At 38.0% G+C, this 21,244-nt stretch overlaps 1 protein-coding gene across 7 annotated transcripts in view; it reads left to right on the top strand.

The window, feature by feature from the left end:
• The first annotated feature begins 1,199 nt into the window (after positions 1 to 1,199).
• The window catches only part of LOC126278247 (iron-sulfur protein NUBPL), a 29,718-nt gene continuing 9,673 nt past the window's right edge, over positions 1,200 to 21,244 (top strand). Inside the window, exons 1-4 of one of the 7 annotated variants that reach the window (XM_049978241.1) lie at positions 1,222 to 1,852; positions 4,362 to 5,017; positions 5,287 to 5,612; positions 19,395 to 19,516. In XM_049978241.1, coding sequence (XP_049834198.1) covers positions 1,765 to 1,852; positions 4,362 to 5,017; positions 5,287 to 5,610 — 1,068 coding nt within the window. In that variant the 5' untranslated portion in view covers positions 1,222 to 1,764 and the 3' untranslated portion in view covers positions 5,611 to 5,612; positions 19,395 to 19,516. Of the gene's footprint in view, positions 1,853 to 4,361; positions 5,018 to 5,286; positions 5,788 to 10,634; positions 10,843 to 19,394; positions 19,542 to 21,244 lie in introns of those variants that run through there. The other 6 variants (XM_049978242.1, XM_049978235.1, XM_049978240.1 and 3 more) reach the window with 6 other exon arrangements.

Genomic DNA, 21,244 nt, shown 5'->3' with positions numbered 1-21,244 from the left:
ATTCATGAACCGTTGAAACGTTTGGGCAGCATTACAAAGTCCAAAAGGCAATCGGGTAAATTCAAAGAGTCCGAAAGGTGTGCAGACGGCAGTCTTAGAAACGTCGTCAGGTGCCACAGGTATCTGGTAAAACGCATGAACCAAGTCCAGAGTAGAAAAGATTCGCTTACTGTGGACATTGAAAGTAAAATCTTCGATATGCGGGACTGGATAACGATCTAGAATGGTTCTGGCATTGAGCTGTCTGTAGTCAGCACATGGATGCCATCCGTTATTCTTCTTTGGTACCATGTGTAGAGGAGATCACCAACTATTGCTCGATGGGCGGCAGATTCCTTGTGCTAGCGTGTACGAAAAGTCCTGCTTAACTTTCTTCAGTTTCTGGGGTGTCAAGTGGCGCGGTCGAGGATGAAGTGGTGGCCCAGGTGTAATCAAAATATAGTACACCGTCGAGTGCTGCACAGGTCCTAGTGTGGGGGTCTGGCATGTGATCTCTGGGAACTGACTGACGAGCTCTATAAATGGAGAATCACCAGCAACCACTCGTACTTCTGTGTCCTCCACACAACGCACACGACCTTGGCTTGCTAGTTTGGTAGTAGTGTCAAGAAGGCGTCGGTGACGGAGGTCAGACGGGAGTCCATAAAATGATAAGAAATCCGCTCCAAGTATGGGGTGCGTCACATCTGCTACGACAAATTGCCATTCAAATTTGCGCCGCAGGCCCAAGCTAAAAACTAATGTGACATGACCATACGTTGTTCTTGTGGAACCACTGGCCGCGAAAAGGTGGCAGTAATTACATTTGTGACGTGGCAGATAGGCAGATGGATAGACTGACAAGTCAGCACGCGTGTCAACCAAATACTGTAACTTTGTTCCGTTACAAACAGTCAACGGAATAAAATAAAAAATCAGTCACTGGACGTTTGTGCTACTGAACGAACATTAAACAGTATCAGGATACTGTAGTTCCGTTTAACGGCAATTAGTGAAGCACTTGTGCAGTGCTGAGGGGAGTTGCAAGAGTGAGACGAGTAAATTGAACAACTTTTACTCTGAATTTATTAAAATTTTAAACATGGCTTCTGACCATCATCTTGAGCTATGATGGCACTAAGCCAGCACTATGTTTCCACACGCAAGTTGGCTCGCATGATCAGTTATGGGGACATGCATGTGCAAGTTTTCAATGCCTTTTGTAAAGTGGTAAAATCGAGACTACTTAAATCGATAGTCGTTTGTGTGTTTGTGTTATGACTGAAGTTATGAGCTAGGCCGGTATTACACTATCAAATCAATACTTGAGTTGAGCACCGACTGTACGGAGTATAGGTAGTTGAGTTTAGGAGTCGGAGTTTTATGTATGTTGTTCGACGACATGGGACGTTGATAGGTGCCTTTAGTTACACTGAATGAATTCATGTACAAGTTAAGCGAATTCAGATAATTTGTATCAGTTTTATTGCAATCGTCTAACGCGTAATCAAATAACATTGATGTTGTTGAAATGGGTTTACATTTTTTTTTATTTGGAAGTTACGATTCTCTCATTTCATTGCACAAGAAGACCTGATGTGATCCGAGAGTGATAACAGCATATGAATGTGAGGTAAAATATATGAGCAAATTTGTGGCCATTGGTCTCCCGGTAATATTTACACTCTTTAACTGTAGGTGGACGACATTATTCGGAGTTTAAAATGCTACAACACAATTGCGTGCCACCTCACATTGCCCTGTAGGTTTTTTTTGCTTCAGTAAATGCAACTGTTGAGTATTCTCTTGAACCCTGTAACACTGAGGATTTCGCAGTTTTCCGGTTACATGAACGTGCCCATTTCTGGCTTGTGTAAGTATACATGACAATTAATCGATAATACAAAGTCTAGTAGTAGTTTCTGAGAGTTGTGTGCTCAATTTTTCCTCGCACTTGAAGGTTCTTCTTCTCGACTGGATATGTGGAAATCTACGAATAAATTATGACACTGCTTCATGATTCTCATGTCGGACAGGACGTTAATGAAAGCAAGTCGGACTGTCGAGATTGAACAGTCATATTTTTATGTAGGCCTATATAGTAAAAAAAATAATAATATGCATACCAAAGATTTTGAGATGCATCATTACAGAGATGTAAGATGAGAACTGGGCGAACACAATTACGCCTTTCATTTGTATCAATGTTATGCAAATTTTACAGGCGCCATTACAGAAGCGTCTGATTCCAGCTGTTCGCTTTGTACCATGTCACCAATATGGAAGAAACAGCTAGTTCCAGCGTAGACAATATGGGGACAATGAAGTCACTGCATTGATACATCAACAAACGCGAACAAAACTAAAAATAACAAAAGAACGTATCACTCCAGAAATCAAGAAAAATAGCTAAATGTGCTACACTGAAAACTCGGCGCACCATCCTGAAACAATGTCCAAATAAAATTAAATTAAAAGATTCCGCCACACTAACGGAACCACGGGAATCAGACATTTCCCTAGAGCTGTATAGCTCAACCATAACTATTGATCCAAAAACACATATCCCAAAAGTGGAATCCCACATTTCCCTTGGCCTATATAGCTGAACTGCAGCTATCGATACAAAAAAACAACACCTACAACTCTGAAAAATGGATCCCAGCCTCACCAGCTCAAAAAAACAAATACCCCATATTCACTACATGAATTAAAACGTTACTGACCCACCATAAATATACAACAGGGAAACCATCATAATTGCTATAGAATAAAACCAAAGCAAAAATTACATGCTATCCAAATCCTCCAGCAGTACCACCTAGGTTGGCCAGGTGCTCGTGCACACCCACATACCTGTCACATCCATCCCTAACCAAAAAGAAATAAAAAAATTAGACTTCTTTCCACACAACAAACATCTAACTATTCAGATCTAACAAAACCACACAAACAAAAAACCTTAGTAAATCACTGGAAACATTTCCACAACCCACATTACTGCATCAACTACCTAACCATGTTAGCACAATGACAGCCAAAACTAAAGTGAACCCAATACCACATGTTAAACTAATCACTCCACATCCAAATGGCTTCATCAAATAAAACACAACATCCACAACAAACCAACTCAAAAACACCACCCTGTAGTGATGTCTCTCACCACAAGATCATTATATTATGGGTCAAAGCAGACAGGTGGAATTAAAAATTCTGAGGCTATTGTTCTTTTTGTAATATACTAAACTTTAAATACTACACTGCTTTGCTAATAGTGACAGTTGTAAACCTAATGATTGTGTCTAGGCAGCAGAATCATTGAGAGTTTTGCTTATTTCATTAGAATGTAGAAACTTGGGGGGAGGGGGCGGAGCTATACAACTTATTACCCGGACATATAACATCTCCTTCTGAGCTACATACGTTTAAAAAATCTGTGACTTCTACCTACTGCAAAACTACAATTTTCTGTTCAGTATCTTTTATATGCAATATATAATGTAAAATATATTTACGTAGACAAAAAATAAATTTATATGGACAAATAAATAAATAAATAAATAAAAGGTCTAACAATGAGCGGGGAGGGAATAAGGCAAACAGTCTAAAGGAAATCTGCAGAACTCTGAAATGTGTGAGATATTGGGAAAAAGTTGGTAGGTATAATTTGAAAAAATGAATTTACAAGGTGTATCAGATCATGCCACTATTAGTTTATTCTGTTGTTACTTTGGGATACCGTTTTGATCAGGTAAGACAATCAATGCTTTGGGACATGTGAAGCAATGAGAAGTGTTCCTTGAATGGAGAATTTGCTAATGTAAACATGTAGCAATTTAAATTTGTCCTGTGTCATATACAGAATAGTAGTTTGCATCATTCTGTGGTTATAAAGATTATCATTGGAATGTAATAGTATACCCTCTTTAGTCTCTTAGTTGTGGTTACAGATTCATTTCTAATGCAGGCTGAAATCTAGGTTAGTGTGGGGGATGACAGTTTGGTTGCGTTGGAGAAGCAAACAACTGTTAATAGGAAATAATACCCTAATTTTTGCTTATTTTGTTATCCCTGTAGATAATCTGAAGATACCTCACAATAGGAAAATGTGTTTTAGTAAAAGAATAAATTACAACCAAGACTGTTTTTAATACATGTATCTTATCAAGATATTTGTTAGATCTTTCTATTAAAGTGGATTTATGCTATCCTCATATCATGTTTCACGTGCTGGGACTGTCCCAGTAGAATTTATGTGTAATCAAAGCGATAGCTATCATAAACTATGAATCACCTCTTCATCTTAATAGGGTTTTCGTTATGTAGAGTGTAGGTTGTCATACATGGTTCTCATGTAGTGTACTTTCTTTGCAGAACAGACTTTCTGGCAGGTTCAGTTCCTGTGCCTCCGTTGCTTACAGTTGTTACAATGAGAAGAACTGCAGCTTTGAAATCTGTGACAGTATTATTGTCTGCACAGACAAGAGATCTATATTTTAGGAAACAGTACTCTTCCTTACACGATGCAAGACAGAGAGAATTAATGGCAAAAGGACTTCCCAAAAGAAAGGCAATACCAGGTGTGAAGCAAATTCTCATTGTAGCTTCAGGCAAGGGTGGTGTCGGCAAGTCTACAGTCGCTGTTAACATTGCTGTTGGGATGAAATGTGTGGAACCACAGAAGGAGGTTGCCTTGCTGGATGCTGATGTACATGGACCTTCAGTGCCTTTGATGATGAACTTGCATGAACGACCACTATTGACAGAAGATGGTTATTTCATACCTCTCATGAACCATGGTGTCAAATGTATGTCATCTGGTTTCTTGGCAGATGAAAAGTCACCTTTTGTGTGGCGGGGCCCAATGGTTATGAGTGCCATACAGCGTTTGCTTCGTGGTGTTGCATGGGGTTCGGTAGATTATCTTATTATCGATACACCACCTGGCACTGGTGATGCACATCTATCACTGATTCAGAATGTACCTGTTTCTGGTGTTATCTTGGTGACTACACCTCAGACTGCTGCTGTGCAGGTATATCTGAAATACTACATTTTGTTGAGGTATTTAGTGCCTGGTTTGTTGGATCATTTAATACATTTTTTTGTGTGTTAATACTTATCTTGTATTTCTTGTTACTGTTTTTATTTCTCTAATATTCCCTCCTGCTTTCATAACTATTGTGGCAACATGCAACAAATGACTACATGACATTTCAAAGCATTTATGATATCTTTTGTTTGTTTTGATTTCGTAGCTAAAACTGGATTGATGTTTGAAGTGGATTTTTGTGTGTTTTTCAGGTGACAGAGAGGGGTGCTCAGTTGTTTAAGAAACTTGAAGTGCCAATATGTGGTATTGTTGAGAATATGGCATCAGTTGTTTGTACAAATTGTCACTCCCATGTCCCACTCTGGGGTAGAAATAACAAAGCTGCAGAAGTGGCAAGTGATCTTGGAACTGAATTGCTTTGCAGTGTGCCCTTGTCACCTTCGATAGCAGAATGTACAGACTTTGGTGCACCCATTGTCATTAGTCACCCTGACAGTGAACAAGGTTCTACTTTCATTACGTTGGCCAAGAAGATCTCAGCTTTCCTCAGTACATCTGAACACATACAAGAATAATGGTATGCAGTTGATGAGGCTGATTTTCATAAAAAGATAATTTATTATACGCAGTTGACGAGGCTGATTTTTATAGAAAGATAATATGTTCATGCACTTTCATAAAAGGTTGTAAACTGTGGTGCATTTGTAAGATTTGGTTTCAAATAAATAGTGTCGTCATAGTTTAATTAACAACTGCATTAAAACATACATTTTTCCATCCTTCTGCCTAAAGCTTTGAGGCAGAAGCATATGACAATGTAATAGGATACTTGAAAGTGGATTCAGTCTTAAAATTATTCATTTTAGATATCCCTTGTGAATGTTCAATGCAACTTCAAACGTGTTCCTCCTGTGATTGTTCTGTTAATATTTATTCACATAGTTTCACTACACACTAATGTCCGTTTCCCTCCAGTCTCCATATGGACATATTCAGCAAGCTGTCAGTCTTTTGTTGTAGTATTATATATTACCATGTCTCGTATTCTGGTATTGCTCAGTGAATGTCATGCCATCATATCTTGTTAAGATTTATCATACGCTATTCACATTTCACGTTTTGTGTACCTGTAAGTGGACTTCAGTCTATCAATATAGTCGTATAAGATGTGGGAGGGTCACTCCAAAAGAAATGCACACTATTTTTTTTTTAATCCATCTTTTATTCTACATGTTGGAAAGGTTTACAGTGTGTAGATACATCCTTTAGGAACAATATTTTCATTTCTCCACATAATTTCCATCCCTCTCAACTGCCTTATGCTATCTTGGAACCAGCACCTGTATACTAGCACAGTAAAATTCTGGACCAACCTGTTGGAGCCACTGTTTGGCAGTGTGCACAAGGGAGTCATCATCTTCTGCAAACACTTCATTCCCCTATCCCAATGTAGCGTGACAATTCATTCACTGTGATGCGTCTGTCAGCAGTCACCAGTTCGTTAACTCTCTGCACATGTCTGGAGTCTGTGCAGTACGAGGCCTGTTGCTGCGAGGACAATCCTCAATATTTCCGTGCCCGCTTTCATCACGTAACCTGCTTGCCCACCGACTAACTGTACTGCGATCGACAGCAGCATCTCCATACACCTCTTTCAAGCTCATGTGGATGTTTCCCAATGTCTCGTTTTGACAGCACAGGAATTCTATGACAGCTCGTTGCTTCTGATGAACATCAAGTGTAGCAGCCATCTTGAAGACATTCTATGATGGCACCACTGACGGGAACAGGTTGAACTAAATTTGAAAACAAGCGGGAAGGATGTATCTACACACTGTAAAACTTTCACACACGCAGAATGAAAACTGTATTTTTACAAAACTAGTGTACATTTCTTTTGGAGTGACCCTTGTAATATCAGGATGTATGTACTTGTCATTGAGTGGAACTCTTATTGGGCACAGTCAGTATTAATATCAGGAAAAATCAGAATCCATGCTGAAGTTTAGGAAGGACTGAACATTCGTTTGAAATGGGTGTACACAGACACATCCCACTGGGCTCCCCCCTCCCCGTCCAGTTTGTTTTTATGTGAAAAGATACAGTGATCAAAGAGAGATGTTTTTACATCATCAACCTGGAGGAGAAGACATTGGTTCATTAGAGGTAGAGGTGGTAAGTTATAAGGAACAACCACTGGGCATTGCAGTTTTTGTAACTGTAAGCCAGACTAGACAGGAGAGGCAGGGTTTGTAGAATAGAAAGGTGTCTGCACTCCAAAGTTTGATGATGAGGAAGACTGGGTGCACAGTCATGTGGCAAAAACACAGCCTCTGACGGCAGCCACCAAGTTGGTGCGATGTTGTTTAAATTTAATTCTGCAGTTTGGGTTTGTAAGCAGCCAGCAGCTTACTTAGCAATGCAGTCAACAGCCTGGAATACAGCATGAGTGTATGTGCTGTAAGCTAGAATATACTCAGATTTTAACCTATTAATGGCTGTAATAAATACAAAAAATCTTGTCAGCTATAAGTTCATCTTCATTTTATTTTATAGGTACCAGTTTCAGTAGTGATAACACGCCATCGTCAAGCCCTAAACGCCAAATTTACAGCAGTGCTAACAATAAATCCACTCATATGTATGTTATTGATTAATATCAAATATGATTCCATAATCCCCAGATAGTATCCTTATCCTATGTAATTCTTGTCTTTAACACTGCTTTAAAATTTGGTGTTAGGGCCGGATGATGGGGTATTATGTTGCCAGAACCAGTAGCCTATAAAATAAACTGGAGTTGAATTTCCCGATGAAGGCTAACATATCAGCTGTTGTCCCACCATCCAAAATAGCAAGAATGGATGCACCTAAGTTTAACCAGTGGTTGGTCTTGTAGCATAGATTGTGTGGGAAAAAAAAGAAGTATAGAAAAATAAAGTAAAAATTTTATGATACAAGTCTTTATAAACAAAAGTAATTTTCACTAGAGTTCTAAAATCTCTATAAATTTACTGTGTATTAGCAGGTGCTGCAAAGTAAAATACCGAGAGCAAGCACAAATGAAATTCAGATACCACCTTCTTAGGGTTATAAACATTTAATTTCTCCATATGATGAGGATTTTGTGCTTACAAGTGATATAGACACTTTCAGCATACGTGATATCAGTGATGAAGTAGTTAAAGATTTAAAGCCAGTCTCAATTTAATTTGAAGTTCACTTAACGTATTTACCGTTCTTTTCTTGAAAAAGAATACAGCTTCAATTGTGGCAGTGTTGCGTACAGATGTATGTCGTCTGGTTACTTAATATCTAGCGGTGTATTTTACAGATTCTATATTTTTCCTAGTTTGCTCCAATTGTAGTATCTTCTGGGGCCACATAGTTGATGTAAGATGCCTACTGGTGGTTTTTCACAAGTAATTATGTAAGAGTCAAGACCTCACTTATGTACTTTATTTTCAGATTTTAGTTAATAATTAATATTGATAATTACAAATCAAACAATGCTGAATATTGTCTTTTAGTTGCAAACAATAAGCTAGTTGCTTATGGCTTCTTTATTAGCACATAGAAGATGATTATAACAGAAATTCCAATTACAAAATGCTGTAAAAAATAAACTGCTGTCCAGATTTACGTCAAATTTGGAGGAAATGTCAGAGAAAGGGGGGGGGGGGGGGTGTTATGGGGGAGGGGAATTTGATGAAAGTTATACCACTAGGTGGTAGTATAAGCACCAGGATATACAAAATAAGATGGGAGGTGCATGGCTGTACCTCAGTTTACATCTGAGAATCTTGGCATGACTGTCTCAATGCAGTATCGTGTGTTGTTGGTAAAGCACCTGTATGGGAACAGTGGCTGTGTGCCAGTAGCTCAGCAGAAGTTCCAGACACTTAAGGGTATGAAAAAAGGTGTTGGTCTGATGTCTGCCAAGGATGTGGAGAAAAAGATGATGACATTTTAAGACAGGTTGTCTTGAGGTGCACTGTGGCTGAAGGAAGAAAGCAGTTGATTCGATGTCAATAGAGGATGTTACCACAGCACTGCTGGAGGGCTCGGGTGGTGATGTGCAAATATGCAGTGCATGAGGAATTGCCCAAACTTTGGACATGTCTTTGAGCATGATGCATAAAATTCTACAAAACACCCTGCATTGCTATCTGTACAAAATCACCCATGTTCAGGAGTTGCTTTTTGCTGACCTGCCAGTAAGATAAATGTTTGCACTAGGATTTCTGGCTCGGATGGCAGTGGATAGTGAAACAGTCTGTGTACAGACAGAGCCTATTTCCATCTCCAAGGACATGTCAATATATAGAACTGCAGAATATGGGATATAGAAAATGTGCTTGCACATCAACTGATACCACTTCATTCTGCAAAGGCAACTATGTGGTGAGGGTTGATGGCATTGTTTATCTTAGGGCCACTTTTTTTTTTTTGAGGTGATGTGTTGTGCAGGTATGGTTACCTGCCCTGTTAGTGATAAACACTATCAGAGTCTTTCATGCCTCATTGTCATTCCAACCCTTCAACAGTGTGAGTGTTTGTGTAGGATAATTTTTATGCAAGATGGTACTCCACTCCTTGCACAGCCAGTGAAGTATGCAGAGACATTTTGGAAAGACTAGAATTTCTCTACAGCCTGGCCATCAAGATCATGTAATCTGTGTGACTTCTGACTGTCAGGTTATCTGAAAGATGCTGTGTTCACTGCTCCAGTTACAAACTTAGCTGAATTGAAAGCATGCATTGCGCAACACATTCTGAACAGAACCACCCAGACAATCCAGTCTGTTGTGGAACTTGCTGTTTCTCAATTTCTACTGTAGAAAATGGTGGTCAACATATTGAGCATGTCATGTGGCAGTCTCATGACAAATAAAAACCAATTTTATTGTTGCTTTTTATGTGGTTTCTGGTCTTGGCAGACTGAATTTTTTTATCTGACGTGTACGACCTTGCCGTGGTGGATCAGCTTACCAAACAGTGTCACATCTATGGATTGCCAAAACTGTACAGCCTAGCATATTGCACATTAGTGTGTTTAATCATACAATGGAAAATTCAGGATTAAATGTAAAAATATTATGAGAAGGAAAGTTGCGACTCACCATATGGAGATACTGAGTCGCAGATAGGCACAACAAAAAGACCCTCACAATTGGACTCTCACAATTGTGAGAGTCTTTTAGTTGTGCCTATCTGCAACTTAGCATCCCTGCTATATGGTGAAAAGCAACTATATTGTTACAGTACTATGTTTGGTTTAAAGTGCAACTGACACCATAGTCTTTGTATTTAAATTCATCTCTGATTTGCAGCCAAGCTCGTTTACGTTGTGATACTTACAGAGCCATCTAGTGGGAATTTTTTTAAAATTTTTTATTGTTTCCATTCTGTTTCTCCCTTGTCTGATAATACTCCCTTCAAATTTGATGTCAACCTGAGCAGCGACTCCTTTTTTACAGTGTTATGAAATTGGAACTTCAATTATAATCCTCCTGTATTTTGCCGTTGTAACTCCTGATGTAGTTGTCACATTGCTACAGAGCCTTGCCATTGCTATGCATATAATTTCTGTTGCAGGGCTGTAAGGAAGGGTACTAGTTGTCTCTGTGCTAAAAAATAAATAAAATGCAATGGATCTCTTGAAGAAATAGTAAAAATCATTTGAATTTGCACTGTCATTGCTTGTTAAAGGAAAATATCCAGTGGTGGTCTCTGAGATTTATTGATGACTAGCTGTTACCCGCAGCTGTGCACAAATATTAGTAGATTTGTTATTTTGAGTCATGGTGAGTAAGTAAATTACTGCACATGCAATAACATCTGCTGCCCACATATCTGCCTGTTCGGGTAAGCATAGCTCATGATGTGCTCCTTGCGTTCCTCCCTTGCATTCAGAGGATCAGGGGCAGGAGGGTGCATCTATGCTTCATGCTATTGAAGCAGCGTGAAGTAGGGATGAAACACAGTGAAGATTGTACAAGCATTATAGTCATTAGTTTGTATCAGATCTTGTAGCACATATCAACCAGTAAGGTAATTTTCACAAATATGATAATGTTCAGAAGCAAATATTTTACATAACTGAAGTAATATTCTTCAAATCAATAAGTATCTTGTACTACAGAGTTTACAAAGAAGACTGCATTCTTCCTCAGGGTTCAAGATGCCCCTTTCAAAATTTGATTGAAATCAGCTAAGCGGGTTTAAATGTGATGCATGATGTGGCAGTTTTTCACATACCACAGTGTTAATGGTATCATATATCATGAACTGTATGTTGTATGATGATATAATTTTACTGGTAAATTCAGTGGTATATGTGAACACGGTCTGCAAAATGTGTCGCGAATAGTAGTAAATTAAAACATCATATCTAATGTGAAAATGTAGTAGATCGTAAACTGTTTTTCCTTCATCATTTTGGGGGAGTGAGGTGTCTTGAGAAAACGTTTCATAAAGGTTTGAAATTATATTTAAAGTTCATTTCAAGTCAGTAAATGCCCTTGTTCTGAAGTATTGGAGGAATAAAATTTGGGTATTCACACTTTGTGGCGTGCAATTCTTTTTCATCCCACCTCTTTGATAGTTAGCGATTCTTCCCAGATGGTGAGTGATGTATGTACCATGTTTGATTGAAATTGGTCAAGTGGTTTCAGAGGAGATGTGGAACATACATACACACATCCATTTTTTAAACACAGATTTTGATCAACTGAAGCCTGTATGGAGCCCAAAATGATACTCAGGTTGTCTACAAAAACTCAATGAAAATTCATCTAGAAATTTTGAAGATAAGCATGTTCAGAGATATACAGACACAACAGTTTTACAGATGCATTTTTAATATAGGCACTTATGTTCAATGATGTACATACCATTTCTGTGAAGTGAAGAGTGAGCAGAGCTGTTGGTAAGAGAAATGGCCTTTCCAGGAAGAACAGTGAAAAATCCATACAGAAATGCAAGAATGTGCTTCTGTTTTTTCTGTCTGGCTATATAATGCAAAGTGCGTTGATTTAGTTTGATTCCAGTCATGTATGTTTCTTCTGTTAGTTACAGTAATTACCAGTATCAGTCATTTCCATTTGTATATTTGAGATACTTACTTCAAACTGATGGATACGTTTACTACATCACAAGTAATGTGCACAGTAGGTGGAGAACAAATCTGCAGAGGAAAATGGGTTTGGTCATCTCTGACATAATTAACACTTTTATTAAAGAGATGGTATAAAAGTACTGGTGGATAATATGGTGTGTCCCAATCAAAGGGCTACAATTTTTATTAAAGTCAGTCTTGCCACAGAAAGGAACACCCAAATAAACTAAATGAAATACTGTAATTGCCATGTAAGAGCAGTAGAAATTGTGTAGAGAATCTGTTGTTACAGACAGAAGTGACAAATCAATAATTCATCAAAAAATGTTTGACTTTTATATGAATCTAAAAAAGTGCCAACATTACGCAAACTACTGTGAAATACTGTAGAAGAAAAGCTTCCTTGGCAGAAAGATGTTGTATACAAGACACTAAGCGAGATGAGGTGTGCTAGGAAACAAAAAAGAAAAAAAATGCAAGTAAAAGAAAGACTCCATTAGAGAAAACTGATGTAATTGACTGGCAATATAAATACTTGACTCAAGTGAAAACTCAAAGCAGTGTACAGAATGGTCAAGGGCTTATTGGAGAACAGGATACAGGGTCCCTACATATGGGGAAGTATGATGGAAAACTTCAGTCACTCAAAGATCAGTCCTTTGCACACTAAAGCCAGTAACATGAGTTTACAAATAGCCTTCCAGATACTTGCTATAATTAAATCTCACCATGCCTGATTGAGAGGAAAGTTTCTTAGTTGCCTGGGAAGTGCTGCACCATCAACGCTGACACCACAACATCAGCACTGGCAGTGTGGCATGTGGGACCCCCGCTTCCCTACTCCGGCCCCGAGGGAAGGATTGATAATATTGAGGGTGTTACAATTTGTAGTAATAATTATATGTTGTATACTTCTCCCTCTCCACAAAGGTCCATGTGGTGTGGTGATTTTGCTTTGAATGAGGCTTTTAACTAATGGAGGGAGTATTAAAGAAAAAGAAAAATTTAAAGGTGTTAAATTCACAATATGCAATTTGTGAAGGTCATGAAAATAACAACAGCAGCATTTGTCTGACTGGCCTTCCGATGAGCTGTAGCTGTGGCTTGGTGATGTGACGAGATCCCATAGGCAGGTCAGAGTAGCTGTCAGGCTGGTACACGTGGACACATGAATAGTAGCTGAAACTCATACGACTCATATGAGCATAATAATTGGGAAATTAGTGCTTTATCATTCTACAGAGAGTACTATATAGCACGTCAAAGCCCAAAATTTATGTGAAATCTTCAGTGATTTAAAGGAGGTAGAAGTTAAGAGTAATTACTCCGATCTTTTACTTTCTTACTTTGAGCTTGTGATAACAACATATTATGCCTGCAGGCTTACATAACTTACTAATGCATTGGGAATAGCAGTGACAAAATCAGAGTTAAGTAATTTGTATATCTTTATGGGAATTGTGAAAAAATGGCATAAACCATTCTGCTCACTTCTTCATAATATCACCCATTAAATCACCTAAATAGCTATATGTTCCTGATGCCTCATTAGAGGGTTTAACAGCTTGCTGATTTTGTGCGTGAGCACTTGCACTTGCTCAGTCTCCTTCTCCCAAGCAGAGCAGTTGTTATGTGGTGGGGAGAGAGGGGAAATGCATGCACAAACTGTGATCGATACAACACAGAAGTGACAACTGCGAAATTGGGTAGTGGACCCACATAAGCGTCAATGGCTACTCAGCGCAATGTAATACTGGCAATTTCTTCACCAATTTGCAATAGGAGTAATCATCAATTACAAAAGGTGCCGTTATCCGGCATGATGATCCTGTATCACATACTTGAAACGGCAGACAATGTTCACAGTCAGCTTGTGAAGATTTTGTTACAGAGCAGCTAGCCATTTGTATTAGATGCAAAAAAACAATCAACTTTAGATTGAGAAGAGCTGCTGGACTTGGTAGTAAAAATGAAGAGCTGTCTTAGCAGCACTGAAGAAAGTATGCAAAATACTTGTTTATAATGGAATTTATTATTTTCTGTGTAAATGATGTAAAATAAATCAGGACTTGTAGTAGAATTGAAAGGAAAAATGAGAAAAATTTCCAGTATCCAAGAAGTCAGAGGTGCTCTGTGCATGATTCACCAGGAGAATGTATGTGCAAAGATTGTCATTTTCAGAAATATAATGAGTGTAGTTCATACAATTAATAATATATGAGAGCTTGGACTTTGACATTGCCAATTAGTCCTTTCATTGGCAGTGAGGAGGTACCTTCCCACTTCAGTGTCCTCCAAGGCCCACTGGATTCAACATTCACACGTCTCTACATTAAAATGAGAAACACATGAAAATTCAAGAAAATTTTGTTGTCCTTTCTGACACATCAAAAATATGTTGGAATTATGTGGAAATATTTACACCCATAGTCTAAGGTGACCACTTTTACTATAGACAATATGCCTGTTTATTGAGGTTTTATTAAGCATATTCACTTAGTTCGGGTATGTCTCATTACAATTTACGTTACCAGAGAGAAAGACATACTAGAGTATCTTTTCTTACTCCTGAAGATGAGTCGCTTTCCAACACTGAATCGGATAATGTTTCAAAAGATGAGGAATTAGTAAACTGAACAACCACCCACTTTATCCTGCTACTTTTTAAAAAGTGCTCTCAGTAGTAGACAATGTTTCAGTCCCTGCAGTTCTGTTCAGTCTCTGCAGATTATCCCACAGAGTTGCCAAAACTCAAGATCTGTGATAGTGATGAGAGCCCTGAAACTTATTGTGATGAAACACTGCCTCAGTATTTGGACATACAGTGTATTAGAGAAAGTTTAGCATTGTCAAAGAAAGCACTTTCGAAAATGAATCATCCATATGATTATTTTCTTGATATCTGCAATGAAAATATCATTCAGAATATTGTTGAACAAATGAACTTGTACACATCTCATGAGTGGCAAATTTTTGATTGGGTGTTGAAATACTTGTAACAGACTATGAAATGAAAGTATTTATTGGATTGCTTGTCATTATGGGCATAGACAAATTACCCCATTTTATCAAATTACTGTGGTTCAGATACTCTTTTGCATGTTGAATCACTGTTGAGAGTGATGACTCAAAAAGTGTTTCCAAAAAATTTCATAAAACCTTCATTTCAATGATAATTTGAAGACAGTGGGGAAGGCTGCTCCTGGATATGATAAAATATATAAAGTGAAGCTAGTGCCCTAAATAGTAGCTTCTTAGAGGGATATTGTCATTTCGGTAGCTTATCTGTTGACAAAGGTATGATTCCTTTCAAAGGAGATAGAGCGTAAAACAATGTATGGCGATGATGCATATAAAAAGAGAATACAAGGATAATGCTAAGACAGGCTGTCTACTGAAGTTCCAGGTTGATTGTGGAAAAGAGAAAGACAATGATGCCACTTTTCCTCTTGTTGAAAGGGTTCTACTTGAATTGTATTCACCTTTGAAAAACAGTAAATGTGGTGTTACATTTGACACCTGTTTCACTTCATACTTCCTAATGAAAGTGCCTTCTTGATAATGAAATATATTTTGTATATACTGTCAGTCAGCAGAAAAGTTCTTCCAGAAATATAATAAAAAACGACGCTTTCAGAGATGAGTTCAAGGCACAGATCAAAGATGCAATGATTGTGGTAGATTTGCAAGACAGAAAAACAGTAATAGTTCTGTCTACAGCAATCTCCTAAGGATGTAACAGTCGTTTCTGGAAAAGGAAGAGATGGTTCCATGTGCAGCATGGCTTGTCCAATTGCCACAAATTTGTACAACAGTATAATGGGCAGTGTGGAACAATCTGATCAGAAGCGAGAATGGAATAAAGTTGGACAGTTATCTATAAAATGGTGGCACAAAATTGTTTATTTTCTAGTCCGTGCTGCCTTTTTGAATGTGTTTGTTATTCAGGCAGCAGTCACAGGAAATGGAGAGCAGCTAAAGTTCTGTTTACAGTTAGTAATTGAATTACTACCAGGATTTTCATCAAGATGATGATATGGGCGTCCAACTGTATTCACATAAAAAAAACAGCATTGGTGTTTATGATGAACTCTTTATCAAATGTGGATGAATATCTACCAAAGAAGATTGTGAACTGTATGTGTTGTCATTTGTGTTGCATAAGAAAAGAAGAAAAAAGAACAAGAATAATATGTTCAATGTAGCTTACATCATCTCACAGTCTGTGGAAAGCCAGCTCCCCATTTAAATTTTCAAAAAAATAGATGCTTAAATTTCATCATTTGGTGTGATATGGCATAAATGATTTATAACGAATCACTGAGCCCCCAACTGTCACTTGTAATAAGTTCAGGAAAATGTGCTCATAAATGGAGTACAGAATGTTCTTGAAGATATTGACAGCTAACAGAGAAGTCTACCTTGTTACAGTAAGTTCACTGGCTTGGTGGGGGCTATTTGTTAAATTGTTCTTCTTTTCTTTTTCCTTTTCTTGTAGTGTTATAGATACGTTTATGGAAATGAGTAACGTGTTCCTTCCCTGAAACAGTCTTCAAGGGAAAGTGACCTTGGATTCCTTACACAAAGAGCATTCAAACGACTTAACACTTCAGTTTAAGGATCTGTTGATAATACATTTCATTGGCTGCATACAAGCATTCAAAATGAAATTATCACTTTGGGAATAATCAGATGGACGGAACAAATGTAGTTCATTTTCCAAAATTGTCTTCATTGAAGGACTCTGGTATTAACAGATTTTGAATGCTGTCCATCTGTTCTGTTTTATCATATCATATTTAACAATGTGACATCACTACAGAGTGATTTTCATCTGTTCTCCTTTCCATATTCAGTGAACATTGATAACATTCACTTTGGTCTGCATCTTGAAGTAACTGTCCTGTAGTGCAAAAGGGAATTTAACTTCAATTACAGGAGAAAGTTTCTAGATTTCTACAAGCACTTCCCCCAGAACCCATTTCTCTGATTACATAAGATGACTTCAGGCGTAATATCAATGTTGCTTTTACCTGTGTTTGTGAACAACTATTTTCAAGAATAGGGAACAACAATACAAGTTTGAGAAACTTATTTTCAGGCTGTAACCTACACTGCACACTTTACACATGGTATCAGTTAATTCATTTTGTAACCAGATCTGTTGGTGAGCATCAAATCTCAGGGTGCTGAGTATCAGAAATTTCAGTTGATAATTTTACACTATAGTTTAATGAATAACACTTGTAATTGGAATAACAACCTCCTAAATGCCATCTATGATACATATTGTTACTTGTAACATATAAGTTGAATTATTTCCTTCAAATTAGCAGTGTTTGTTTCAAAGACAAAATTCTACTATGATTGAAAATACTCAGTGAAATGATGCTAATAAACACTGAGACAGTTTGAAGCACAATGATTCTCAATCTAGTCTGTTATTGGCCACAACACACAAATAATCTTCAGAACTACAACACAATGGAAGCAACACTGAAATACATGAGAAACATTATTTACCACACCTTGTGTTACAAAAAGTAACTGCCTATTCAAGAATTTGTATCTCAGTAAAATGCTTAGATGATGGAGAATCTAGAAGACAGTCACTTCGTGGCAAACTTTCTGGATTGAGGATTTATTGAAATGTTGTTGTTGTTGTCTTCAGTCCTGAGACTGGTTTGATGTTATTGAAATAAGTAAGATTTAATTGGCATCGTGATTTAAAAACTTCAAAACAGAACTGATTTGTATCAGTGTTAACACCAAAATTCTATTTATATTTTTACTCTGTTAAGTTAATTGAACAGCACTGAAAAGTCACATCTCTAAGTTAACTCACTTTAAAATACAGCGAGGTGACAAAGTCATGGTATACCTCCTTTACTTGGTGTAGTGCAGCAACTCAATGTGGCATGTACTTAACAAGTTGTTGGAAATCCCCTGCAGAAATATTGAGCCATGCTGCATCTACAGCCATCCATAAATGCGAAAGTGTTGCGGGTGGAGCATTGTGTGCATGAACTGACCTGTTATTTATGTCTCATATTTGTTTGATGAGATTCATGTCGAGCAATCTGGGTGGCCAAATAATTCATTCAAACTATCCAGAATATTCTTCAAACAAGTCGTGAACAATTGTGGCCTAGTGACATGGTGCATTTTCATCATAAAAATTCCGTCATTGTTTGGGAACATAAAGTCCATAAATGGCTGCAAATGGTCTCGAAGCAGCTGAACATAACCATTTCCGGTCAGTAATCGGTTCAGTTGGACCAGAGCATCCTGTGCCTCATTGACAACCTGGGTGCATGGCTTTGTGGGTCTGTGCCACACTTGAACCCTACCATTACCTCTTACCAGTCATATATAATCCAACTGATATGGTCATGAGCCTAGGAGAGGTGCTGCAGATAATGTCATGCTGTTAGCAAAGGCGCTAGTGGTGGCTGTGTTCTGCCATAATCCATTAATGCCAGAATTTTGTCACATTTCATAACGGATATGTTTGTACACCCCACATTAGTTTCTGTGGTTATTTCACCTAGCGTTGCTTCTCTGTTTTGGTCGTTAAGTGAAGGTGGCCTGCCACTGTGTCGTCCATTGTGAGGGGTAATGCCTGAAATTTGGTATTCTTGGCACTCTCTTGACACTGTGGATCTCGGAATATTGGATTCTCTAACGATTTCCAAAATGGAATATTCTATGTGTCTAGCTCCTACTATCATTGTGTGTTCAGTGTTTGTTAATTCCAATCATTGGCCATAATCACGATGGAAAACTTTTCATGTGAATCGCCTGAGCACAGATGACAGCTCCACCAATGCACTGGCCTTTTATACCATCTGTTTGCAGTACTACTGCCATCTGTATATGCGCATTTCACCGTGCCATGAATTTTGTCACCTAAATGTACGTGTTTATCAAGAAAGTACTAATTTCGCTTTCTAGTCAAATTAAATGTACTATTAATTATAAAAACTCTAAAAACACATTTCCATAATTAATCACTGATGCAACAGTATACAAGTTATTCAAAAGAATCATTAACATGTATTCTATTTCTAATGCAAGTATTGTTTTATAATAAACAATTGTGTGAGGCAATCCTATTGTAACAGATGTATTGATACTTGGAGCATTATCAGAGACCTTGGACATTTCTAAGGAGAAACTTACTTGTAATGTGGATTTTTTAACAATGAGACATGTTTGTAAATTGCTCTGTTTGTGCAGCTGTTGAACACCATTGATGAAGAGTGCGCTGTGCATGACACTCAGTAGAGATTTGCTTAATGGTGGTTTCAACGCAACATCTACAATGTGGACCCCTGAATGCTCTTGTAAAAGGGAAAAAGCACAATGAGATTGAGAGTACAAGAGGTGATTGAAAGTTATTAAATGTATAATATCTGATTGAGAATATGAGAAATAAATATTTTCTTAATAATGAAATGATGTGGCAGCATTGCATTTTTAGTTTATTTGTTCCATTTGTAGCAGTGAAATCTCATTTACAGTGACTTACACATTTCTGCATGCAGAATTATCCAGAAAAATATGCAGTATCTCCTCTCAAGTTCCTACAAGGGTCACCCTTCTTACATGATGATAAGTTGATGGAGGGATGTAGAGGGTAACTGGTGCTCGTGGGCCTGCACTTACTGCCTGCTCATAGAACATGAGATCATGACTGTGAAGCCTTGCACTAATATGTTCTAAATTAGTTACTCCAAACTAGACTAGGAAAATAATTAGGAACTATACTGACCTCTTTCACATATCTAAGAATGGGTTAACCATAGCAGAAATATCCAGTTTTATCTGTGTGGCTAAACTGATAAAAAGAGGAAGAGCTTTCCTTCTGTAGATGTCATAATAGCCATAATATCCTCCTCTAGTTACTCATATTCACAAGAATCAGTCATGAGGCAAAAAATGCATAGATGTGATCTCTTCAGCAATGAGCCATTGTAGGAAAGCATATGAATGCAAACATGAAAGTTTTTACTTAGAACAATGTTAATGTGCATATGAAACCAAACTGCTAAGCAAAACTTGAGGTTTAAAGTAACTCTCATATGATGTGTCGCTGTCAAGTAACATTGCTTGATGAAACTAGCACCCTACATAGAAAGAAATGCTACAATATAATATGAAAGGTAGCTGAAAGAGATATGCAATGAGACAAAGAGAGCTTACACTTTTATTCAAAAACAATAATTAGACTGAAGTCACCACAATTCATTATGGTCCTATACACAATACAAAAAGATGGTGCATGGTTCTTAATAGGGTGTGTCATTGCTATGGACAGCAATGCATGCTTTGCAACCTGCTTTGCATGTTGGCCATAAGGTTGATGAAGAGTTCTTGTGGTAGAGCATTCTATTACTACTCCAGCACAGTTGACAACTGCCTGATGGTTGTTGGTACATGCAGATGTGTGGCAGTATGTCTCCTCAATGCGTCTCACACATGCTCAGTGGAATCTAAGTTGGGAAGGGGGAGGGGGCAGGCAGATAAGTCCATTTGCCAAATATCCTCTCATTCCAAGAGCTCCACTATTTGCACTCTGGCCGTCTGCATGTTGAGAAGTAAATATCCGCATGGATAATTGTCCATTTCATTTGGGTCTGTGTCACATACAACGGTGTATTTGCAGAGAGTCCGCACTGGTTTTAGATGGCATTATGAGACTGTCATTGCTTTTCTGTTAAGCAAAATTTTGTATGTGTGTGTGTCCCATTTTAATATGGCCTGAGTAAGATGGTTGTAAAGTTGGCCAAATCGTATTGTCCTGCAGTATGATAAATTCACTGTTACTCAGTGCCTTATGCGCGAAAACTTTTGGACTGGTATGGGGGATAGGTGGTGGCATCTGCTTACAATTGATGGGTCTCTCCATCCTTAGACCAATACTGGAAAATCCGCTTGTTCAAGAGGCTGGGTTGGTAGAATATACTCTGCTGGGAGTGTGAGTGATTCTCCATACAAGATTTCCACTAGTGATCTGTGTAGGTCTTCCTTGAATGCCGTTCAAATGCCTAATAGCACCCATGGCAAGGCTTCCATCCACAGTTATT

This window comes from Schistocerca gregaria, chromosome 6, assembly GCF_023897955.1.
Source record: "Schistocerca gregaria isolate iqSchGreg1 chromosome 6, iqSchGreg1.2, whole genome shotgun sequence".
Taxonomy (NCBI): Eukaryota; Metazoa; Arthropoda; class Insecta; order Orthoptera; family Acrididae; genus Schistocerca; species Schistocerca gregaria.
The sequence above is the reverse complement of the archived record's forward strand: the minus strand, read 5'-3'. Positions and strand labels throughout refer to the sequence as shown.